General features: G+C 35.5%; 1 protein-coding gene across 4 annotated transcripts in view; it reads left to right on the plus strand.

The window, feature by feature from the left end:
- Positions 1-19,608, plus strand: part of TNKS (tankyrase) — a 209,561-nt gene that overhangs the window by 22,218 nt on the left and 167,735 nt on the right. For all 4 annotated transcript variants that reach the window (XM_042934429.1, XM_042934426.1, XM_042934427.1 and 1 more), the window contains exon 2: positions 9,768-9,992. In XM_042934429.1, coding sequence (XP_042790363.1) covers positions 9,768-9,992 — 225 coding nt within the window. The remainder of the gene's footprint in view (positions 1-9,767; positions 9,993-19,608) is intronic.

The following is a 19,608-nucleotide window of genomic DNA, read 5'->3' on the forward strand; positions in this document are numbered from 1 at the left end:
AAATTGTTATTTTAGAACCAACAGGGAATATACGTGCTCCCTATTGCTTAACAGTGACTTTCAACCTAATGAAGTGTAAAATAACTCTTTATTTAAAGGCTAATATAGGTAGAATTGAAATAAGAATAGGAAGGAATAATAACTTTGAATATTAAATAGAAAATTTATGTTTCTTTGTCGTAGAATATTTATTATACAGTAAGCAGGAATCTTACTGGATATCTGGTTCTGTGTATATTAGATTGCATGACTTTAGCCTAGTATATAGAAAATTCTTGACATTTAAAAAATGTTTTTAATGTTTATTTATTTTTGAGAGGGAGAGAGAGAGAGGGGGAGAGAATGAGTGGGGGAAGGGCAGAGAGAGAGAGAGAGGGAGACAGAGAATCTGAAGCAGGCTCCAGGCTCTGAGTTGTCAGCACAGAGCCCAACGTGGGGCTCGAACTCACAAAACCTCAAGATCATGACCTGAGCTGAAGTTGTACGGTTAACTGACTGAGCCACCCAGGCCCCCACCCCACCTCCCCCACCCCCCCCCGAGGGAATCTTAAGCAGCTGCAGAGTCCCCGCTCATTGTGGAGCCTGACATGGGGCTTGATCCCACAACCCTGGGATCATAACCTAAGCCTAAATCTCAATTCAAATGGTTGTTTAAGCTTGGTTAAATAAAAACAGCTTACATAATGGAATATCATACAACCAGTAAAAAAAGAACTAGACAGCTCCATATATATATCAGTAGGTCCAGAGAGTATTTTTTTTAATATTTATTTTTGAGAGAGAGAGAGAGAGAGAGAGAGAGAGAGAGAGAGAATGAGTGGGGGAGGGGCAGAGAGAGAGAGGGAGACACAGAATCCAAAGCAGGCTCCAGGCTTTGAACTGTCAGCACAGAGCCCAGTGTGGGGCTGGAACTCAGGAGCCGTGAGATCATGACCTGAGCTGGAGTCAGATGCTTAACCGACTGAGCCACCCAGGTGACCAGAAAACCCTTGACATTTTTAAAAGAATATGTTGCAAGACTTTCCCCATTCCCCAGGTTAGAGAATACCATTGTAGCATGTTATTTCCTTCATAAAATGTAGTAAAATTGGAAACTTAAAAAACTTTAGAAGGTAGGCCTGTAGAAGAAAGTGAGTAAAATTAGAAAATCATGTAGAGATGCTCTGCTAGGCACCCCCTGTAATTTTGAGGCTGCCTCTTGCACATCAGCTAAGATACAGGTACGGTTCAGATTCAGTGAAATTATAAATTACTGTGTTTATTATGGACTTTTAGAGGTGCTCACAGATACCTGGAGCTATCAGTGTTAAATAGGTGAATAAGTCTGTTGACCAGGAAAGAAAAGTTACTTAAAAACCTTGTATCTATTGCATAAATATATAATAGGTAAATTTGTTTCATTGAAAGTAATTTTATTGTCATTGGTGAGAGTTTTTGTTTTGCTTTTTATTTGTATGGGAGTGGATTGATAATGCTTAAGAAAGTAAGTACATTCTTCTACTCTTTTAGATTCTGGTTTTTTCTAATGTTTTTAGAGAGAATAGCGAACAGTTCACATCTGCCATCAAGCACCTTATCTTTTCCAGCTTAGCTTTTGTGATTTCTTTGTATCAGGAAAGACAGTAATATATGTGAGAGTTCATGAGTATTTCCTAGATAATCTCAAACGTATTTTACTCTTTGAATATCTTCTGAGTGTAATTACGTCTTTCTACCCTTAAGGAAAAAATTTTTAAATAAATAAATACGGGAGATGTAATATACATTTTCTCATCGAGTATATAAGTATATAGGTCAATGGATTTTGCAGTTCAAATGATATACAGTAGTTGTTGCTTTGCTGACAGTCCGATTAGTGTGAAAAATATCTTTAAGCTATGACTTTCCTACCATAAATAAAAACATCACTTTAAAATACTCCAGACACCTTAGGTTTCTCTCCTTTTATTACATTTTAGAAGTCATAATAGTTTGTTACAAGATTTAATATCTGCTAAGGTTGTTGCTTTGAAGCTTTACTTTCAGGCAGGCTTAAAATGTTGAACATAAGTGAAACGGTTTTCTGTCCCTAAACTTGGACCTGGTGAATATATGCCAAATGACCTCACGTTTGATATTGAAACATTTTTGAGTGGCCTTAATTTATACTCTACCATTAGGATAAGGAAAATAGTTAAGTGTATTTGTAAAAGAACCAACGTGAGTTTACTCCTTGGCGAGTCACAGAAACCACAACAGGTGAGTTGCTGCAGACACTTTCAGTTATTTGCTCAAAGTTTATTTTCTCCTTAATCTTCACAAACAGATCTGAGATTTTGGTCAAGGCAGCACTGTGCCCAGTCATAAAAGAACCGATTTTCTAGGCTTTTGGGGGATCTGGTCAGATGACTCATTTTTGGCTAATAAGATAGAAGTGAAAGTATCTTAGAGAGGCTTCCTTAATAATAAAGACTAAGAGAAAACCTTTTTCTCCCTTGCCCTCTTCTTTCTTGTGTGGGACCCTGAATACCGGGCTTTGAGGTGTAACACTCTTTTTGTGACCATGAGGTGACAAGTAGACAGTTTACCCATGCTAACTAAGCATGCCAGGGTGGAAAAATCTTTAAAGAGCTTTTGTTAAACTGCTATGTGAGCCTGAATTGCCTCTGACTGGACAAGTTGAGTAAGACCTGTGAATCTCTACTTTTTTTTTTTTTTGAGCCTTCATTTGTTGAGTATTCTGTTATTTGTAGCTGGATGTGCTCCTCACTGATAAAGGCCCTACGTGATCTAGATCTTGCCTATCTTCTGACCTCATTTTGTCATTACTACCTCTAGTCACATTAGCTAGTGGACAAATCTTGGCTGACAAACTCCTGCTCAGATCCAAGGCTCTGTGTGATCTGGTTTTACTGATCGCCCCTGGTGTACCACTGCTCTCTCCATCCCAATACCAACAAAACCTTTACCATACCCCAAAATTCTTGACAAATATTTGCAAGAAATTAATGGAGGAAAAAAAAACACACAAAATGAAAGGACTTAGGAGATGTGAATTTGAGGAGGGATATATCATTTACCTGGATTAAAAGACTCAGTATTGTAAATTTGTCAACATTATAGAATTAATTCTAATCAATGAACTTAAAACCTTTTTTTTCTAACACATTTCTTCATGGAACTTAAAGATACTCATATTGAATATCAAAAAGCAGTAATAGCCAAGATAATGTGTAAGACGAACAAGGTGAATTGATTAGTACTTAGAGATTTTTTTGAAGTTAAACTATTAAATAGACAAACTGATCAACCAAAGAGAAAAGATACAGAAAAAAATAAAATTAGATTTCTGACTCACACCATACGGACAGGTAGATTAAAGATCTAAATATGGAAAGCAGAATTATAAAAGTAATCTGGAAGAAAATGTATAAATAGTGTAGGAATAGGAAGGATTTATTACAGACTATGTAGAAAGCACAAACAGTGTAGAGAAAGATTGATATATTTTATTATGTTAAAGTTTAAAACTTGTCCGAAATCAAACTCTGGGTAAGTAGAGTGTAAGGACAAGCCATAAACAAAAGTATATATTTTTAATGCATGTAACCAATACAAGTGTTTAGAATATATAAAGATCTCCTACAAAATAATAAGAAAAAGACAACAAATTTGAGCTAGACAATGAACTGAAAGCTGACAAATGAAACTTGAATGGTTAGTAAATATACAAACAGATGTTTGTATCAATTTGCATGGGTTCAGCTCCAAATATTCCACAATTCAACTAACAGAAATTTAAAGCCTAAGGATGTTTATTTCCTGCTTGGCAAGTCCAGAGGTAGGAAGTTCAAGAATTAGTTGAGTACTCTGTGAGCACAGTGGGGTATGCTAGGATTTTCATAATTCTCTTGACCTTCCCATCATGGGATCAGCAGCTCTGAATGTCACAACCTTAATGTGAAAATTTTCTAGAAATAGGAAGAGAGAGAGGAGAAAGCGGCCTTTTTCCTCTACACACATTCTATTGGCAGGAAGAAAAGTCTTTCCAGAAGCTTCCAGATTTTCCATTCTGTCTTATTCCAGTCACTGCCAAAGAGGAATGAATTCACCTTTCTGGCCTAGAGTAATGAGCATTACTCCTTATACCAGGGAAAGGTTTACCTTCTGTTAGCATATGCATCCTTACCAATTCCTGAGCAGTAACTGGGTTTCTCTGGGCCAACAAGAAGAGGGGGTAATCGCCACAATTATCAACCTCCCTAACAGAGATTAAAGACTGTGTGATAGTGATAATATAATAGGTATATCATCTAAGAGCATGGAATGTGAAACATAACATAAATGTATTAATATGAATTATATATAACGTATATAAACTCATGTGCTTAAAAACACATGTATATGAAAAATATAAAAATATGCACAAGTATAACATTGAGTTTGTGTAATGGTATCTTTGGAGAGGAAAGAAGACTAGGGTTAAGAGATTTCAACTGTATTCATATATTTAATTTTCTAAAAAAGAGCAAGTATATGAACCCCCAAAATGTAAATTAAGCAATGCATTTTTTATTTTTGCCTCTTGCTTATAAAGCTTATGTATTTATGTTCATGTACATAAGATGGGAGAAATGGGTGTATTTTGGTTAAAAATGAAAATTGATAGACAATTAGAGGACAGTTTGGCAACATACAAAATTTTGAATGTGTATCCTTTGACCTCGTCCTTCTACTTTGAGAAATTTATCTTATAGAACTGGACAGATGTATGAATATATGTATACAATGTTATTAATTTTTAACTTTTTTTTTTTGTAATGTCGAAATCTCCTTTTTATAGTGGTGAAACCACCCAACTAAATACATTATGACACATCCATGTAATAGAATGCTAAGTAAAATGGTGTATACACTTAAATTTTTTACCTGAAAAATTTGAAAAGTGAAAAGGCAGAGCAAAGACATTTAAATACACACACACACGCATGCAAAGAATGAAATCTAGAAGCTTAATCATCAAAATGTTCCTGGTGATCTCTAGATGATGATGGCATTACAGATGATTTTCCTTTCTGCGAACTTGGTGTTTTTTAAAAAAATATTTAAAAATATTTGACATTTTTGTAGCTGGAAAAGCCTGTAAGAATTTTCATTTTGTAAATTAAAAATATAAAATTAAAAGCTACTCACTTTTTGATTTAGTTATGATGAAGTAAGTAAACGTGTATATTCATGTAGTCAACCGATATTTTATTGAAGCTATTTAGGCACTATTTTGGATGCTGGAGATACACACAGCTCATAAGGTAGTTCATAACTCAAGAATACCTCATTTTATGGACCATCTTGAGTGGGGAGATACGTAAAAGGCAAATAGATAAATGAATAAGGTACTTTCAGGTAGTGATTAAATGCAGAAAGAAAGTAAAAGTGAGTGATATTGGAATCACTGGTGGAAAAGTGTGTGTGCATGCATGGATGACTTTAAATTGGGTGGTTGACAGAGTCCTCTGAGTTGCTTATTAACTTTAGGCCGATAATTGGATGGCATAAAGAGCTAGCCATGCGGAGATCCGGGTCCAAGTTCTCAGGCGGAGCACAGTGCAAAGTCGCCTAGGCTGAAAGGAGTTTGTCATATTCAGGCAGGAGAGAGTGAAAGACAGAGTGAGGAAACTCAGACACATGGGAAAACTCACAGGGGGGCCAGCTCACAGAAAGCCTTGGAGATCCTAAGAAGTTTGTAGTAATACTTTATGATATGTGCTATGGGAACCCATTGCAGGATTTTAAGCAGGGAAGTGACCTGATCTGATATATGCCTTGAAAAGATCACTATGCCTACTGTGTTAAGGATGAATCGTAGGGCAGCAGATGTGACAGCAAAGTCCAGTTAGAAGGTTATATGCTGTTAGAAGGCTGTATGCTGAAGTCTAGGCAAGAGATTATAGAACTAGAAACTGAGATGGTAGCACTGGGGAGTAGATAGAATTGAGATGTGTATTTAGAAGCACAGTTGTTGTTGTTCTTCTTTCTCCTTCTTTCTTCTTTCTTCTTAATATCAGCACTGGGGGAAAGAATCAGTTAACAAAATGAGGATAATTGTATCTCCTACGGAGTGTTATCACAAGGGGCTAATGCATGTCAAGTATTGGGCATACTTTTTGACGCATATAAGAACTTACAAAATGTTAGTTACTTACCATTATTGTTATTTTTATTATTGTCAAGAATAGGGCATGGTCTTTGAGCAAAAAGAGTTTTTCTGTAAAAGTTAAATTATACCTTGAGTACAACTCAGATTGGATGTCTGTTACAGCACATACTTGGTAAAGATCAGAGAATTAGTCTTAATTTTTAGTGACCTTTGCTGGATCAGAGAGAGAAAGTTTATTGATTTCCTCCTGTACTTCATAACACTGAGCCATAAATATATGTATAAGTAGCAACTGTGTATAAATGGCAACATTATATCTTTAAAAAGTTGTGATTTAGCTATTTTTTAAACATGTGCTAGTTCGATGAAATGAGTCCCTGAAAATCTTGTCTGCAAGTGTGTGTCTGTAATGTTTTTGCTTAGGGACTATTTTCCTGCAAGTTAATTAGTGATAAGTTACTTCAAATTCTATGTACTTCTTTGACTGTGATCCTAATTACTACTTTTATTTTGGTTCTTTAGACCCAAATAAGCAATTCAATTATAGGGATAATTATGACTACAAACCTTGTTTGTGAAAGAAAGGCCTTGTATAACCATCAGAGATAATGAATTCTCTTTATTGGTAAAAATAATGTATTTAACTTTGTAGAATGATGAATAAGCAATTATGATTTGTACTCAATAGAACAGGTAGAATATATGTTTTAAGTAAACTTTAGGTTTTAAGTAAATGTTTCTGAATTACTAAGTACTAAATTTCTGAGTAGTTTAAATAGGGGACTGTTTTGTGTTGTGGGTAACAAAACCTCTGATTTAATAATATATTTCATAAATTCAAACCCAAATTAAAAGAGCTAACTTCTGGGGTGCCTGGGTGACTCAGTCAGTTGAGTGGCCGACTCTTGATTTCAGCTTTTGTCGTGATCCCAGGGTTGTGGGATAGAGCCCCAATTTGGGCTCTGGCTGAGTGTGGAGCCTGCTTAAGTTTCTCTCTCTGTCCCTCTGCCCCCTCCCCTGCTTGTGCGCACGCTCTCTCTCTCAAATTAAAAAAAAAAAAAAAAAAAAGATCTTCTTTGTCTTCAGTGATTTTGACTGTTCACCTCTACCTTCTTTTATGAATGTATGTGTGTTACACAGTTACATATATTTTATACAAAATCGTGTTTTTATGTGATAATTAAGAAAACATATACACTACTTAGTGATTTAGTCCTTTTTTCTATCTGTATTTCAAATATATATGTATATATATTTTTTCTCCTGGATTTTGTTTTATATATTTTTAATCTAAAAGACTAATCTGAAAACACTTTCCCATGTTGTTGAATTTTCTATAATATCCTGTTTTTTTTCTTGCATGTATGGTTTATACTTTTTTGATGATCTTAACTGCAGTAAAATACACAAATTTGAAATTTATTAAATTTTATTTTTAAACAAAATTTACAATTTTAGCCATTTTTTAGTGTATAATTCAGTGTCATTAAGTATAGTCACAGTGTTCTGTAGCATCCTTTTAGTACAGGATGATGTTATATGAAAAACCATCATTTATTTAACAGAGAGTTTATTGTTGGACACGTGAACTGTTTCCATGATTGTCCATAAATAATGCTTTGATAAACATCTTGATGCAGAATCTTTGTTCAGATAATGCTATATTTTTTTCTAACATGTGGTACCAGGCAGCTCTTTCTGCCTATGAGTCCTGTCCCTGTGCTTTAATAAAACCACCTTTTTTGCACCAACCCCCCCCCAAATAAATAAATGAAATATGGTATCAATTTGCACTCACTTTATCAATGTGTGAGCACAATTCCATTTCCGCACCCTCTTTCTGATACCAAGCATTTTTTTGTTTTTGTTTTTTATATTTTACATATAAAAGTGTTAGTAAAAAGTAAACACACACTTTGCTATTTTGCTTCAAAGTTATAATGGATACTTTTTAAAATGCCAGTTGATAAGGTTAAAAATATCTATTTTAACCCATTTGTTAGTGAAGAAAGGAAATTCAGTCTCAGGTATTATTAATGCATTGATTAGGGAAATGTGAGTTTGCCATGGAGGCTTTATTCAAATCCACAGAGGGAAAATGACAAAATCTTCACGAGTAAGGAAAGTGCGTGTAGCCCGGTGGCAGAGTAAGGTTGTGCTAGTAGGGTGAGAAGCACGCTGCAGTTAGAGAAATAAACAGAACCTAGCACCTGTAAAGTCGTGCAGATATTAAAAAGCAAACAGCAAGATGGTGATAGTTACATTAGCATGTAGCCTATACTTGGGTATTCCCAGTTAGTAGTACAAAATTGACCTCTTTTCACTCAAAATTTTCAGCTTAGTTTGAAGGATATTTTCGACAGAAACCCAATTCTGACCTTGTAATACGTATCTGGAAACATAATCTTTTACTTTGAAGACTTTTTCTTGGAGCCTGCTCTCCTGAATTAAATGAATTTCTATAGATAGTGTGGAGAACATATCTTGAAATAAATCTTTTTTTTCAACTTTTCTCATAGTTCTCACTTAGTTTATATATGCATAAAATGGAGAAAGATAGGACTGTTTTAGTCGTAGTTTTACTTACGATGCCATTTTCTAACTACATTACACGGTAAGTAACAGCATGGGAGTAGTGATACTTAGATGGTAAAACCAAATAAAATTTAAAGTAGAGAAAGAATCATTAATGAAGTGTATTAACTTATAAAGATAAAAATACTAATGCTTATGGTTTTCTTTCTTTTTAATCCATTGTAATGTAGCTTACAATTTCATCATTGTACTAAAATTTAAAATTGTCGGTGGTTTTTTTTTTTCCCTTCTAAATCCTCATGCTGGACTTGCATAATGTTATTGCCCTCTGACTTTTATAATGTTGTACTTCCTTCGTAATCTTTACCTTTCTGAGTATATGCCTAGTTCCTGCACTGCTTCAGATCCGCTCTGACTCTCCCCCCACTTTTTCTGTCTGAAAATTATGATACTTCCTACCAGTTTTCTGGTTGTGCATTTCCAAATGCCTGTGTTCCGGCTTCTTTGTCATATTGTTTCCTTAGGGTCGCTAAATTCAAGCTTGCAATGTTCTGGTTTGGCCATAAGTCCCAAGAGTAGAGTATTTTGGCATTGTCTTTAATTCTTCCTTTTCTAACTTCTTGTCACCAAACCATTACCACGTATTTCTGGTATCCATATGTTCTCTATAATGTTGAGTGTTGTACTTTGTCTTAGATTTGGTTATTGGCGGTATTTAAATAACCTTTATTTCTTAAAATATAGAGGTGGAGTTTATAGATACAATTTTTCTTGTGAAGCATGAGAGGAAAGTGGATGCCTTGGACAGGAGTCTTGTTCATTTTGTATTTCTAAAACAGTTGCCCAACACATAAAAGATGTTGAAGAAATGTCTTTTGAATGAACTGCCCAAAGACTTAAGGATCAACTTTCTTAGTTTCGAGTTCTGTAAGAGGAGAGAACTACTTGAATGGTAGCCATTTTTTTTTTCTTTACCCTTTTTTGCTACAGTATTTTAGGTGTTCATATTTGTTAATGTTATTAAAGAAATTCTAGTGTTTTGTTTTGTTTTTTTGTTTTTACACAAAATTGCTTCAATATATATTTTCCTTTTTAGGTTTTGGAAGGAAGGATGTCGTAGAACACTTACTACAGATGGGTGCTAATGTCCATGCTCGTGATGATGGAGGTCTCATCCCACTTCATAATGCCTGTTCTTTTGGCCATGCTGAGGTTGTGAGTCTGTTACTATGTCAAGGAGCCGATCCGAATGCCAGGGATAATTGGAACTACACCCCTCTGCACGAAGCTGCTATTAAAGGGAAAATCGACGTATGTATCGGTAAGTATTATTTGATGGTATCTAAGCTGTAAGATCAATCTGACAGGTATAAAGTTTGAAATGAAGATTTAACATTTTTTCTCTTGTTTTTTTATTGTGGTGCAAATAGTGTTCTCACAGAATAAATAAAGAGGGCTTTATTACTTTCCATTCTTAGAAGCAATTTTTTTTTCCATCAAAAGGGAAGTAGAGAGATAGCAATATAAAGTTGGTTAAGAACAGGATTCACAACATTAACTTTCCAAATTCGAGTCAGATGCCGACTGATGTGGAACTAAATTTTGATGGATTGCTATTATCAAATTTAGTTAATTTATGGTCTCTTTAAAAGACTGCGAATTTTCCATTCTAGCATCAAATACAAGCCTGTAAAATACAAGTTCTTACTGAATTGGATGACATATTGGGATGCTTTATGTTGATTCAAGGAAAGTCATCTAGCTCTAAGGCAAAATCTTTTTTCCTCATGTTGCTCAAATTGAACACCAGTTATTAGCACTGGAAAGCTTTGAGTGGTTCGAATACAGTAGTACAAAGCTTAATATTTTCAACATGTGCCATAGTCTAGAAAAAAAGCAATTTCAAGTAAAATTGAACTTTTCAACCATTTAAAATTTTGGGATTATATGAAATTGTATTCAATCACACTTCTTTCTCTTTCATATTTACCTAAATGTGTGTGTGTGTGTATATATATATATATATATATATATATATATATATATATATTAGATTTTACTTTATTGTATAAAACCTTTCATTTTGAAATCTAAAACAAGCTTCTAGAAGTCATGCATAGTTTCTTTTGAGTGTATCTATTTCTTAACACTCGGGATGGTGGATGTTTGTTTAACCCATGGCAGATTGGTTTTCATAATTGTTGTCTTCTGGGATGGATAACAGCCATTTCAAGTTTAATCTTTCATGTTTATCTTTATGATGAAACTCAAACATATATGTCAATTTTAAAAATATAGTGGTGGTGGTATTATTAAGAATTTTTCCCTCTTCATAGCCATCTAGTCCAGCCTCCAGTATATTTTTTATTTTTCCTCAAATTATTGCAATGCCTGACGTGCAGCTTCTTTACGTCATTGTCTGTCATTATCTTTTCTCCCTTCTACATCTGTTGACATAAGCCTTTGGGTACCCTGGCCCTTTTTGATCTCTGAGATATTCCATTTAAAGTTGTTTCTCCCATTTCCTCCCAAGTCTTTCACTAAAGCAGCCACATCCTGGACTAAGTCATTACATAAAACTACCCTGAAAATCTGGAACTTATAAAATATCCTCTCTGACCACAAAAACCTCTCTTATTTGTGGTAAGTTACCCATGTGATAATTATTTTTGAATTTGCTATGTATTCTTACCTAATGTAGACTTTGAACTTCCTACCTTCATCCCTTCTTGCTTTACCTTGTCATATCCATTGGATTCTTCTGTCATTAGTCACAGAATTTTGTATAGTTTTCACCTTCTTGAATTATTATCCTTTCTAGCCTTCAGTATTATGTTCTCTGTACCTGTACCCCTCTGAATAGCTTATCGCAATTAATATTCTTTCCTCCTCTTCCTAATCCCCCTCCCAAAAGTACATAATGAAATGCTCCTTTTATCTAGGTTCTGTTGGAATAAGAGACTAGATGTAGGACTTGAATGTTTACAGAATGGATTCCCGCAGTCCCCCAACCCCGTGGTCCTCTGTGCTTTGGTACATATTGCTTTCCTTCTGGTTAAGTGCTTGTGTCTTAGACAAGTTGAGGGAAGGAGAAGGGCACCTTCAAAACTGGAATGAAGATATAATTGAGGATATAGCTGCTATTAAGATAGTTATGGGAAGTAAGATTGGTTGTAGATCCTTCTGTACATTTAATTAGCTTTCAGGAATCTATTAGGAAACCAAATATACCAAAATCTCTGATAGTTATGCTGTATATCATACTTTGTGAATTGAGAATAGTTAAGGAACTCTGAAATGTTTCTTCTGGGCAAATTTCCACTTTGGGACAACTGGATGAAAACTTGAGTCTGATGGTTTGGAGAGATTAGTGCACAAAATTAATTTTTGAAAGGCTTTTGCCTAGATGATGAAATGCTAGCCCGATTATTTTCAGATTAATCATACTCCATATGTGAGGTATCATAGTGAATATTTTTGACATTTATAAAAGTAGAGCCAGGCCATGTTGTCGTCTGGCTTAAAGGAGGCAGCAGGATGGATTGCTTCAAAGCACGTGTTCTGGTCTTATATCCTCATGTGACCAGTGACCAGCTATCTATGAGACCAGGGGCCATTTAAGTGCCATGTTTATATGTGAAATGGGAATACTTGGGTTCTTGGGGGAATTAGCGGATAACACATTGAAAGTACTTAGAGTCTCTGATATAGTGAACATTAAATATTTATTGCTTTCCTTTTTTAAATTGAAATATAATTGATGTAGTTTCAGGTGTACAACATAGTGATTAAACAAGTTTATCCTTTATGCTGTGCTCACCTCAAGTATAGCTGCTGTCACCTTACAATGCTATTACAATAACATTGACTATATTCCCTGTGTTGTACCTTTTTATCCCTATGACTTGGTCATTCCATAACCAGAAGCCTGTATCTCCCACTCCCCTTCACCCATTTTCCTCATCCTTCATCCTCCTCCCCTTCGGCAACCACCACTCTGTTTCTGCTTGTTTGTTTGCCTTTTTTTTTTTTTTTTTTTTTTTAAGATTGCACATATATGTGAATTCATATGGTATTTTTCTTTCTTTGTTTGATTATTTCACTTAGCATAATACCTTTTGGGTTAAAAAAATGCCCTCTAGGTCTGTCCATGTTGTAAATGACAAGATCTCATCCTTTTTTTTTTTTTTTTTTTTTATGGCCGAGTGATAGTCCATTGTGTGTATATGTATACCACATCTTTATCCATTCATCTTTCAGTGGACACTTGGGTTGCTTTCATATCTTGGCTATTGTAAATAATTCCACAATAAACATAGGGGTGCATGTATCTTTTGAAGTAGTGTTTTCATTTTCTTTGGGTAGATACCCAGTAGTAGAATTACAGGATCTATTTTTAATTTTTTGAGGGACCTCCATGCTCATTTCCACAGTGGCTGTACCAGTTTGTATTCCCACCAATTCCATGAAGGTTCCTTTTTCTCCACATCCTCACTAACACTTGATATTTCCTGTCCTTTTGAGTCTAGCCATTCTGACAGGTGTAATAGTTATTATTAATTGCTATTATTATTGCTAAGATCTCAACCTGAATTATGACTACTATGTAACATAGACCTCCTGGTTTCTTTTGTTTGCCCTTTATTGACTTTTTTTTTTTAAAGACCAATTTAAAATCCATCCCAACAAACAAACAGAAACAAACAGATGCAAATACAAGAGTAACTAGTGGTTGCCAGAAGGGAGGAGGTCAGTGGGGGTATGGGTGAAATAGGTGAAGGGGATTAAGAATACAAACTTCAAGTTTAAAAAAACAAAAAGTCTATCCCATGTGTTTCTCAGATGCTTTTTTAGCTACCATCAAAAAGAACAAAATACAGCCTGAGATTATTTTAAAAAAATCAACTTTAAATGCTTGTATAATTAAACCAGCTACTTAAGACCGAGGTCATGGTTCATTATAGTAATTCAATGATACAATTTTTAGATTCTGTCTAACAAACCTAATTTACTTTAGAAATCAATACTTTTTCTACCTTTAGAACTTATTCATTTCTCTCTACGTCTCTCTGCTCCCAGATATAAAGTGTCCAAATAATAAAAGACATCTTCTTTTCTGAATATATATTATCTGATTTTTTTTTTTTTAAGACTATCCAAGTGTTAGTGCTTTGAAATTCATTTTAAAAGCCAGTTGTAGACACATCTTTTGCAAAGTTAACTGATAATGGACAAAATAATGGACATTTGTTTTTTGTTTGTTTGATTAATTTTGGCTATCCAATTGCTTTTCTGATTTTGGAGATTTAAAACTATGAGTGATCATTTTGGAGAGGAATATACAGGGATGGACTTGTTTTGATCAATCGGACACACCCCCTCCCCTTCTATATTGTAGAATTTTGATTACCAAGACTTAGAGATATTTAACATTTTTTTAACATTTATTTTTGAGAGACAGAGAGAGACAGGGTGTGAGTGGGGGAGGGGCAGAAAGAGAGAGAGAGAGGGAGACAGAGAATCTGAAACTGGCTGCAGGCCCCAGGCTCCAGGCTATCTGCACAGAGCCCGACGTGGGGCTCGAACTCACATACTGCGAGACCATGACCTGAGCTGACATCCGGTGCTCAACCAACTGAGCCCCCCGGGCACCCCAAAAGACTTAGAGATGTTAAGGAATTATTTATAGCAGCAGTTTTTTTTTCCTGTGGTATCAGTAGTGGCTCTGCCTGTTTAAGGTAGACAGAATTGGATTTTGCCATTTCCGAGTGTATAGTGTTTACGACTGATACAGAGATCTGGCAAAGGTAGCTAAGTGGAAGTTCTAGTATGGGCCTTTAATAAAGAAATCTCTTGAATCTTTATATAATTCCAGTGCATCCACATTTATACTACACTCCCATCTCTGCTTATACTCTGTGATTCTCAAGGGAGAGGAGGAGAGAGCATGTTCCCTTTGGAGACTTCTTGGTTCCTCAGCAGGCGTGGGACAGCTTGCTGACTTCCACAGCAAACAGTTTCAATGAAAATAGAGGCGCATGGTTTTGTAACACCTGTGAGATTCGCACTGATTGGAATACCCAGCATTGAGACCTGGAAACCCAGTAAACCAAATGAAAAATTCTCAGAGGGGAAGATTGAACAATCTGAATACATACCCCTGAATGAAAAAATAAAAATAAAAAGATTCCATCAGGGAAATTAAAGTGTAATATGGAAGAAACTTCCTGAGGCCAAAACAACCTAATTTTTTTCAAAGTGAAAAATTCAGTAGGTGAATTAAAGACCACATCAGTAGCGTAGAAGATCACATGTGAGAATTGTTCCCCACTACAGAACAAAATGTTAGCATAAGGAAGTCCTGAAGAAAAAGGTAAATAGACCTAGGAAACCAACATTATTTTAAAACCTTACATATGACAGGAGTTTCAGGAGGGAAAAAGAAAATGGACAAAAATTACTGATAGAAGAGATCAGTAATAATTAAACAAATGATAAGCATAGAAAAACCCAAGTCTTGAGATTGAAAAGGCTCACAGAGCTCTATGCTGTTTTGATGTGAAAAGACACACTGAGGAAGATATATATCTATATACGGAACTTTTCCAGGCAGAAAGAATAAGTTGCCCACAAAGGGGGAAAAAATTAAGCAAAGGACTTTCCACTTACAACATTGAAAACATGAAGTCAGTGGAATACTTTCTAAAGACTACTGGAAGAAAAGAAACTGTAATTCGCTTGATAAAGAGGAGTTCATCAGCTTTTTGGGAGTATGAAAGGCTGAATAGAGCAAGTGACATTACTTTAGAGAAACAAAGCTCCTGTCACTTGCTTTCTTTCTTTCTGTACGTTGAAATAATTGACTTCATTTGTCTTACACGCAAAGGGTAAGAGGATCTTTCCTATATATATATCTTACTTGGAAACTTCAAATTCAAACTGCTACTTAAAATCTAACAATTAGCACTTTAAAAAAGTTTTCAGGCTCGGGGTGCCTGAGTGGCTCAGTTGTTAAGCCTTGGACTTCGGCTCAGTTCGTGGGTTCGAGCGCTGCGTGAGGCTCTGTGCTGACAGCTCAGAGCCTGGAGCCTGCTTCAGATTCTGTGTCTCCCTGTCTCTCTGTCCCTCCACTGCTTGCTCTCTGTCTCTTTCTCTCTCAAAAATAAACATCAAAAAAAATTAAAAAATTTTCAGACTCAAAAAAAATTTTTTTCACACTCACTGGCATTATATTACACTGGTTAGAGTCCAAGAGATGTGGGTCTTTGAACAAGAGATGTGGGTCCTTATTCTCTTTTAGTTATTAAAATGGTAGTAGTAACTGTACTTCATATAATTGGTAAGGGGATTAAGTGAGAGAATGCAAATAAAGCCTCTTCATGTAATATCTATATCTGGGTATATGCTCAACGCTGTAGTGTATATGCTCAGTGATTGGTAACTGCTCTTATGTTAATATAAAAATAACATGATCAGAAATAACATTCCTATTGTATTACAGAATATTGATTCAGATACTTTTATATTTGTTGAAAAATGTAAGAGAAAACAGATGAGATGATATTTTTCGAAGAAGTCTTTAAGCGAATTGGTTTATTAGGAAAGATTAGGCCAACTTTAATAGTATCATTTAATACCATAATTAAAGCCAGCTATTGAAATGAATTAATAAAAATGTTTAGCTACATTCTCATTTTTTTCTTATCCCAATTTAGAACTTCAATTAATTATTTCATACATGATAGGATTTCTGCCCTTTTCCCCCCTATTATTTACCATTTGGGGAGTCTTACATAATTGTGTTTTGTCTGTTCTTTTTCTTTGCCGTAGAAAAGGCATGCCTTAGTTTGTGAGCATTCAACTGGATAAAACTTAAGTTTATTCAGTCAAATGTAATATATTAACCTGGATAAGATCCTGGTTCAGAAAAAAGTTAAAGCAGAAATTATTACATTATACAGCTTATGTAATTTTTATGTAATTACACACATATGTACGTGTGTATATGAGAGAGAGAGAGAGAGAGAGAGAGAGAGAGAGAGATTAGGTGATAAATAACCCAATTGATGATTTGTTTACATTATGGGCTGATAAAAACGAACACAAAAGTTTTCAGCGATAAGGGAGGATTTTGCTCTTAGCGTAACTGAAGGCGACTGTGGTCTGCTGCAAAGGAGCAACAAGACAGGAATCATGGGACCTCGTGACTACTCTTGGATCTCGTTAGCAAGCACTTTGACTTAGGACAGATTATGGGGCAGATTATTCCCTGTGCCTTAGTTACTTCGCTTATCAAGTAGAAATAATAGAACTGCTTTATTTATTTTTTACCTTGCTGTTATTTTATAGAGATAATATGAGATGGTAGAATCTCATATGAGTTACAATTGTACTTTTAAAATTTACAGCTATGAGAAGGGACCTGCTCTATGTAGTATGCGGCAAAATAATGGCCCCCAAATGTCCACATCTCAGTGTCTGGAACCTGGGAATATTTTATTTTACATGCAAACAGGAATTAAAGTTACAGATAGAATTATGGTTGCCAGTCAGTTAACCTAAAGATGGAGAGAGATCCTGAATTATCTTGGTGGGCCCCAAGTATCACAGTGTTCCTTAAAATTGGAGAAGGGTGATAGGAAGGAAGTCAGAATGATGCATTGTAAGAAGGATTCAACCAGCCATTACTTTCTTTGAAAATGGGGAAGGGGGCCATGAGCCAAGGAATGCAGGGACCTCTAGGAGATTGGAAAAGCAGAGAAATGGGCACGCCTAGTTTTCCCATTGGTTATACCTTATGCATTTATAGTACAAAACTAAGCATGGGAAACTAGTGTTGGTACATTGTATAGTTCTGTGCCATTTTATCACATTTGGAAATTCATGTCATTGCTACAATCAAAATATAGAAATATTATCACAAAGATCCCTCTCATTCTACTTATTTATGGTCACTCCCCAACTTCCATCCTTAACCCCTAGGAACCACTAATCCGTTTTCAGTCTTTATAATTTTGTCATTTTTGAGAATGCTAGAATCATAGGGCATGTGATTTTTTTTTGAAATTGGCTTTTTTCCCACATTGCACAATGCCTTTCAGTTTTGTTTGTTTGTTTAATTGCTGATTAGTATCTCATGGTGTTGCTGTACCATGATTTAGCCCTTCACCAATTGAGGGACGTTTTGGTGGTTCCCAGTTTCAGACTATTATAAATAAATCTTCTTTGAACACTTATGTACAAGTTTTTACATGGATATGAGTTTTCATTTTTCTGAGATAAAAGCTCTGGAGTGTGATTGCTGGATCTTATGTTAAGTGTATGTTTAGTTTTCTAAAGAAGCTGTCATGCTGTTTTCCAGAGTGTTATATCATTTTCCATTCCTACTACAGTATATGAGAGATCTAATTTCTCTGCATCTTGCCAACATTTGCTGTTGTCACTTTCCTTTATTTTAGCTGTTCTAATAGGTATGTAGGGATAGCTCAGGATGATTTCAGTTTGTACTTCCCTAATGGCTAGGGATGTTGAATGTCTTTTCACAGGCTTATTTACTGTTTGTATATCCTTTCATGTAAAATATCTCTTCATGTCTTTTGCCCATTTTCTTTTTTTAACGTTTATTTATTTATTTTTGAGAGAGAGAGAGAGAGCGCAAGTGGGAGAAGGGCAGAGAGAGAGGGAGACACAAAATCTGAAGCAGACTCCAGGCTCTGAGCTGTCAGTACAGAGCCAGACATGGGACTCGAACCCACCAACCAACTGTGAGATCATGACCTGAGCCAAAGTCGGACGCTTAACCAACTGAGCCACCCAGGCACCCCTTGCTCATTTTCTTAAAATGGAGTAAGAGGCTGTGTTATCTGGGATACATTCACTTGCAAATAACAGAATACCTCACCATTGATCACTTAAACAACAAATACTTTATTGTTTTCAAACATTTGGCACTTGCTAGGCATTTAGATTTGTACATTGGTGAGTAAAACAGGATTTAAAAATGTTTATAGCATCAAAATAGATGGTGATATACTTGGTCCAAAAAAACAATGATTTGAATATAAACTAAGAGTATTTTAAGTAACAAAATTGATGTGAATGCTCAAATAGACTCCTCTTATCTCAGATGAGAAAACGTTCCATTTTACATTTTTGGCAATCAAACAGTTGAGTTTTCTATAATCTTTACAATTTCTCTCAAATGGTTTAATTTTATTATTTGACTATCATTAATCTGATATTAAATCTTATGGTTGAAACCTTCTGATTAAGTATAGTGATTGAACTCATGGAATTACCTCCTGCTCTTACCGAATTCTGTTCATGTGATAAAAAATTCTGTAGGCCGTGATTTGGATGAAGTGAAGCCATCTAGCCTATATTAAAGGAAGAATAATCCACTTTGTGTTGAGTAGATTTGATTGGAGAAGTAGGAAACTGGAAGCAGGATAGGAATTCTGGATTGTGGTTGGTCATAGGATCAGCTAGACTAGAGGGGTCTGCTATCATTTACAGATTAGAGGGCCTTTGTAAAGGGTCAGGCAGATACATGAAGTTATGATAAATACTGCATGTAAAATTGTCAGACTGCATGTCAGATGGTTGAGTCAGAAACTCAACCATTCAGGAGAACCAAGAGTGGAGATGTGAAGAACCAAGCCAGCTCTGGGGACTTCCAGCAGCTCAGGTTTGTGGCCCTCCCCACTAGAATTCTCCAGTGATGTTAATGTGTCTTGGCTTCAGATCCACTCTGTGTTTCAAACCTGAGATAGAAGGAATCTGATGCCCAGCTGGAGTCAGATGTTGACTTTTAACCAGTCATCTTTGTTATCAGAAGTTCTCGAGTACGGACGTGGCTCTTCCGGCCTCACTATAGCAGCAACTGGACGCCATTCCCAGAGAGGTACTGAGTGGTGAGGTGCAGAGGGTGGGGTGAG

The sequence above is a fragment of the Panthera leo genome, chromosome B1 (genome assembly GCF_018350215.1).
Source record: "Panthera leo isolate Ple1 chromosome B1, P.leo_Ple1_pat1.1, whole genome shotgun sequence".
Taxonomy (NCBI): domain Eukaryota; kingdom Metazoa; phylum Chordata; class Mammalia; order Carnivora; family Felidae; genus Panthera; species Panthera leo.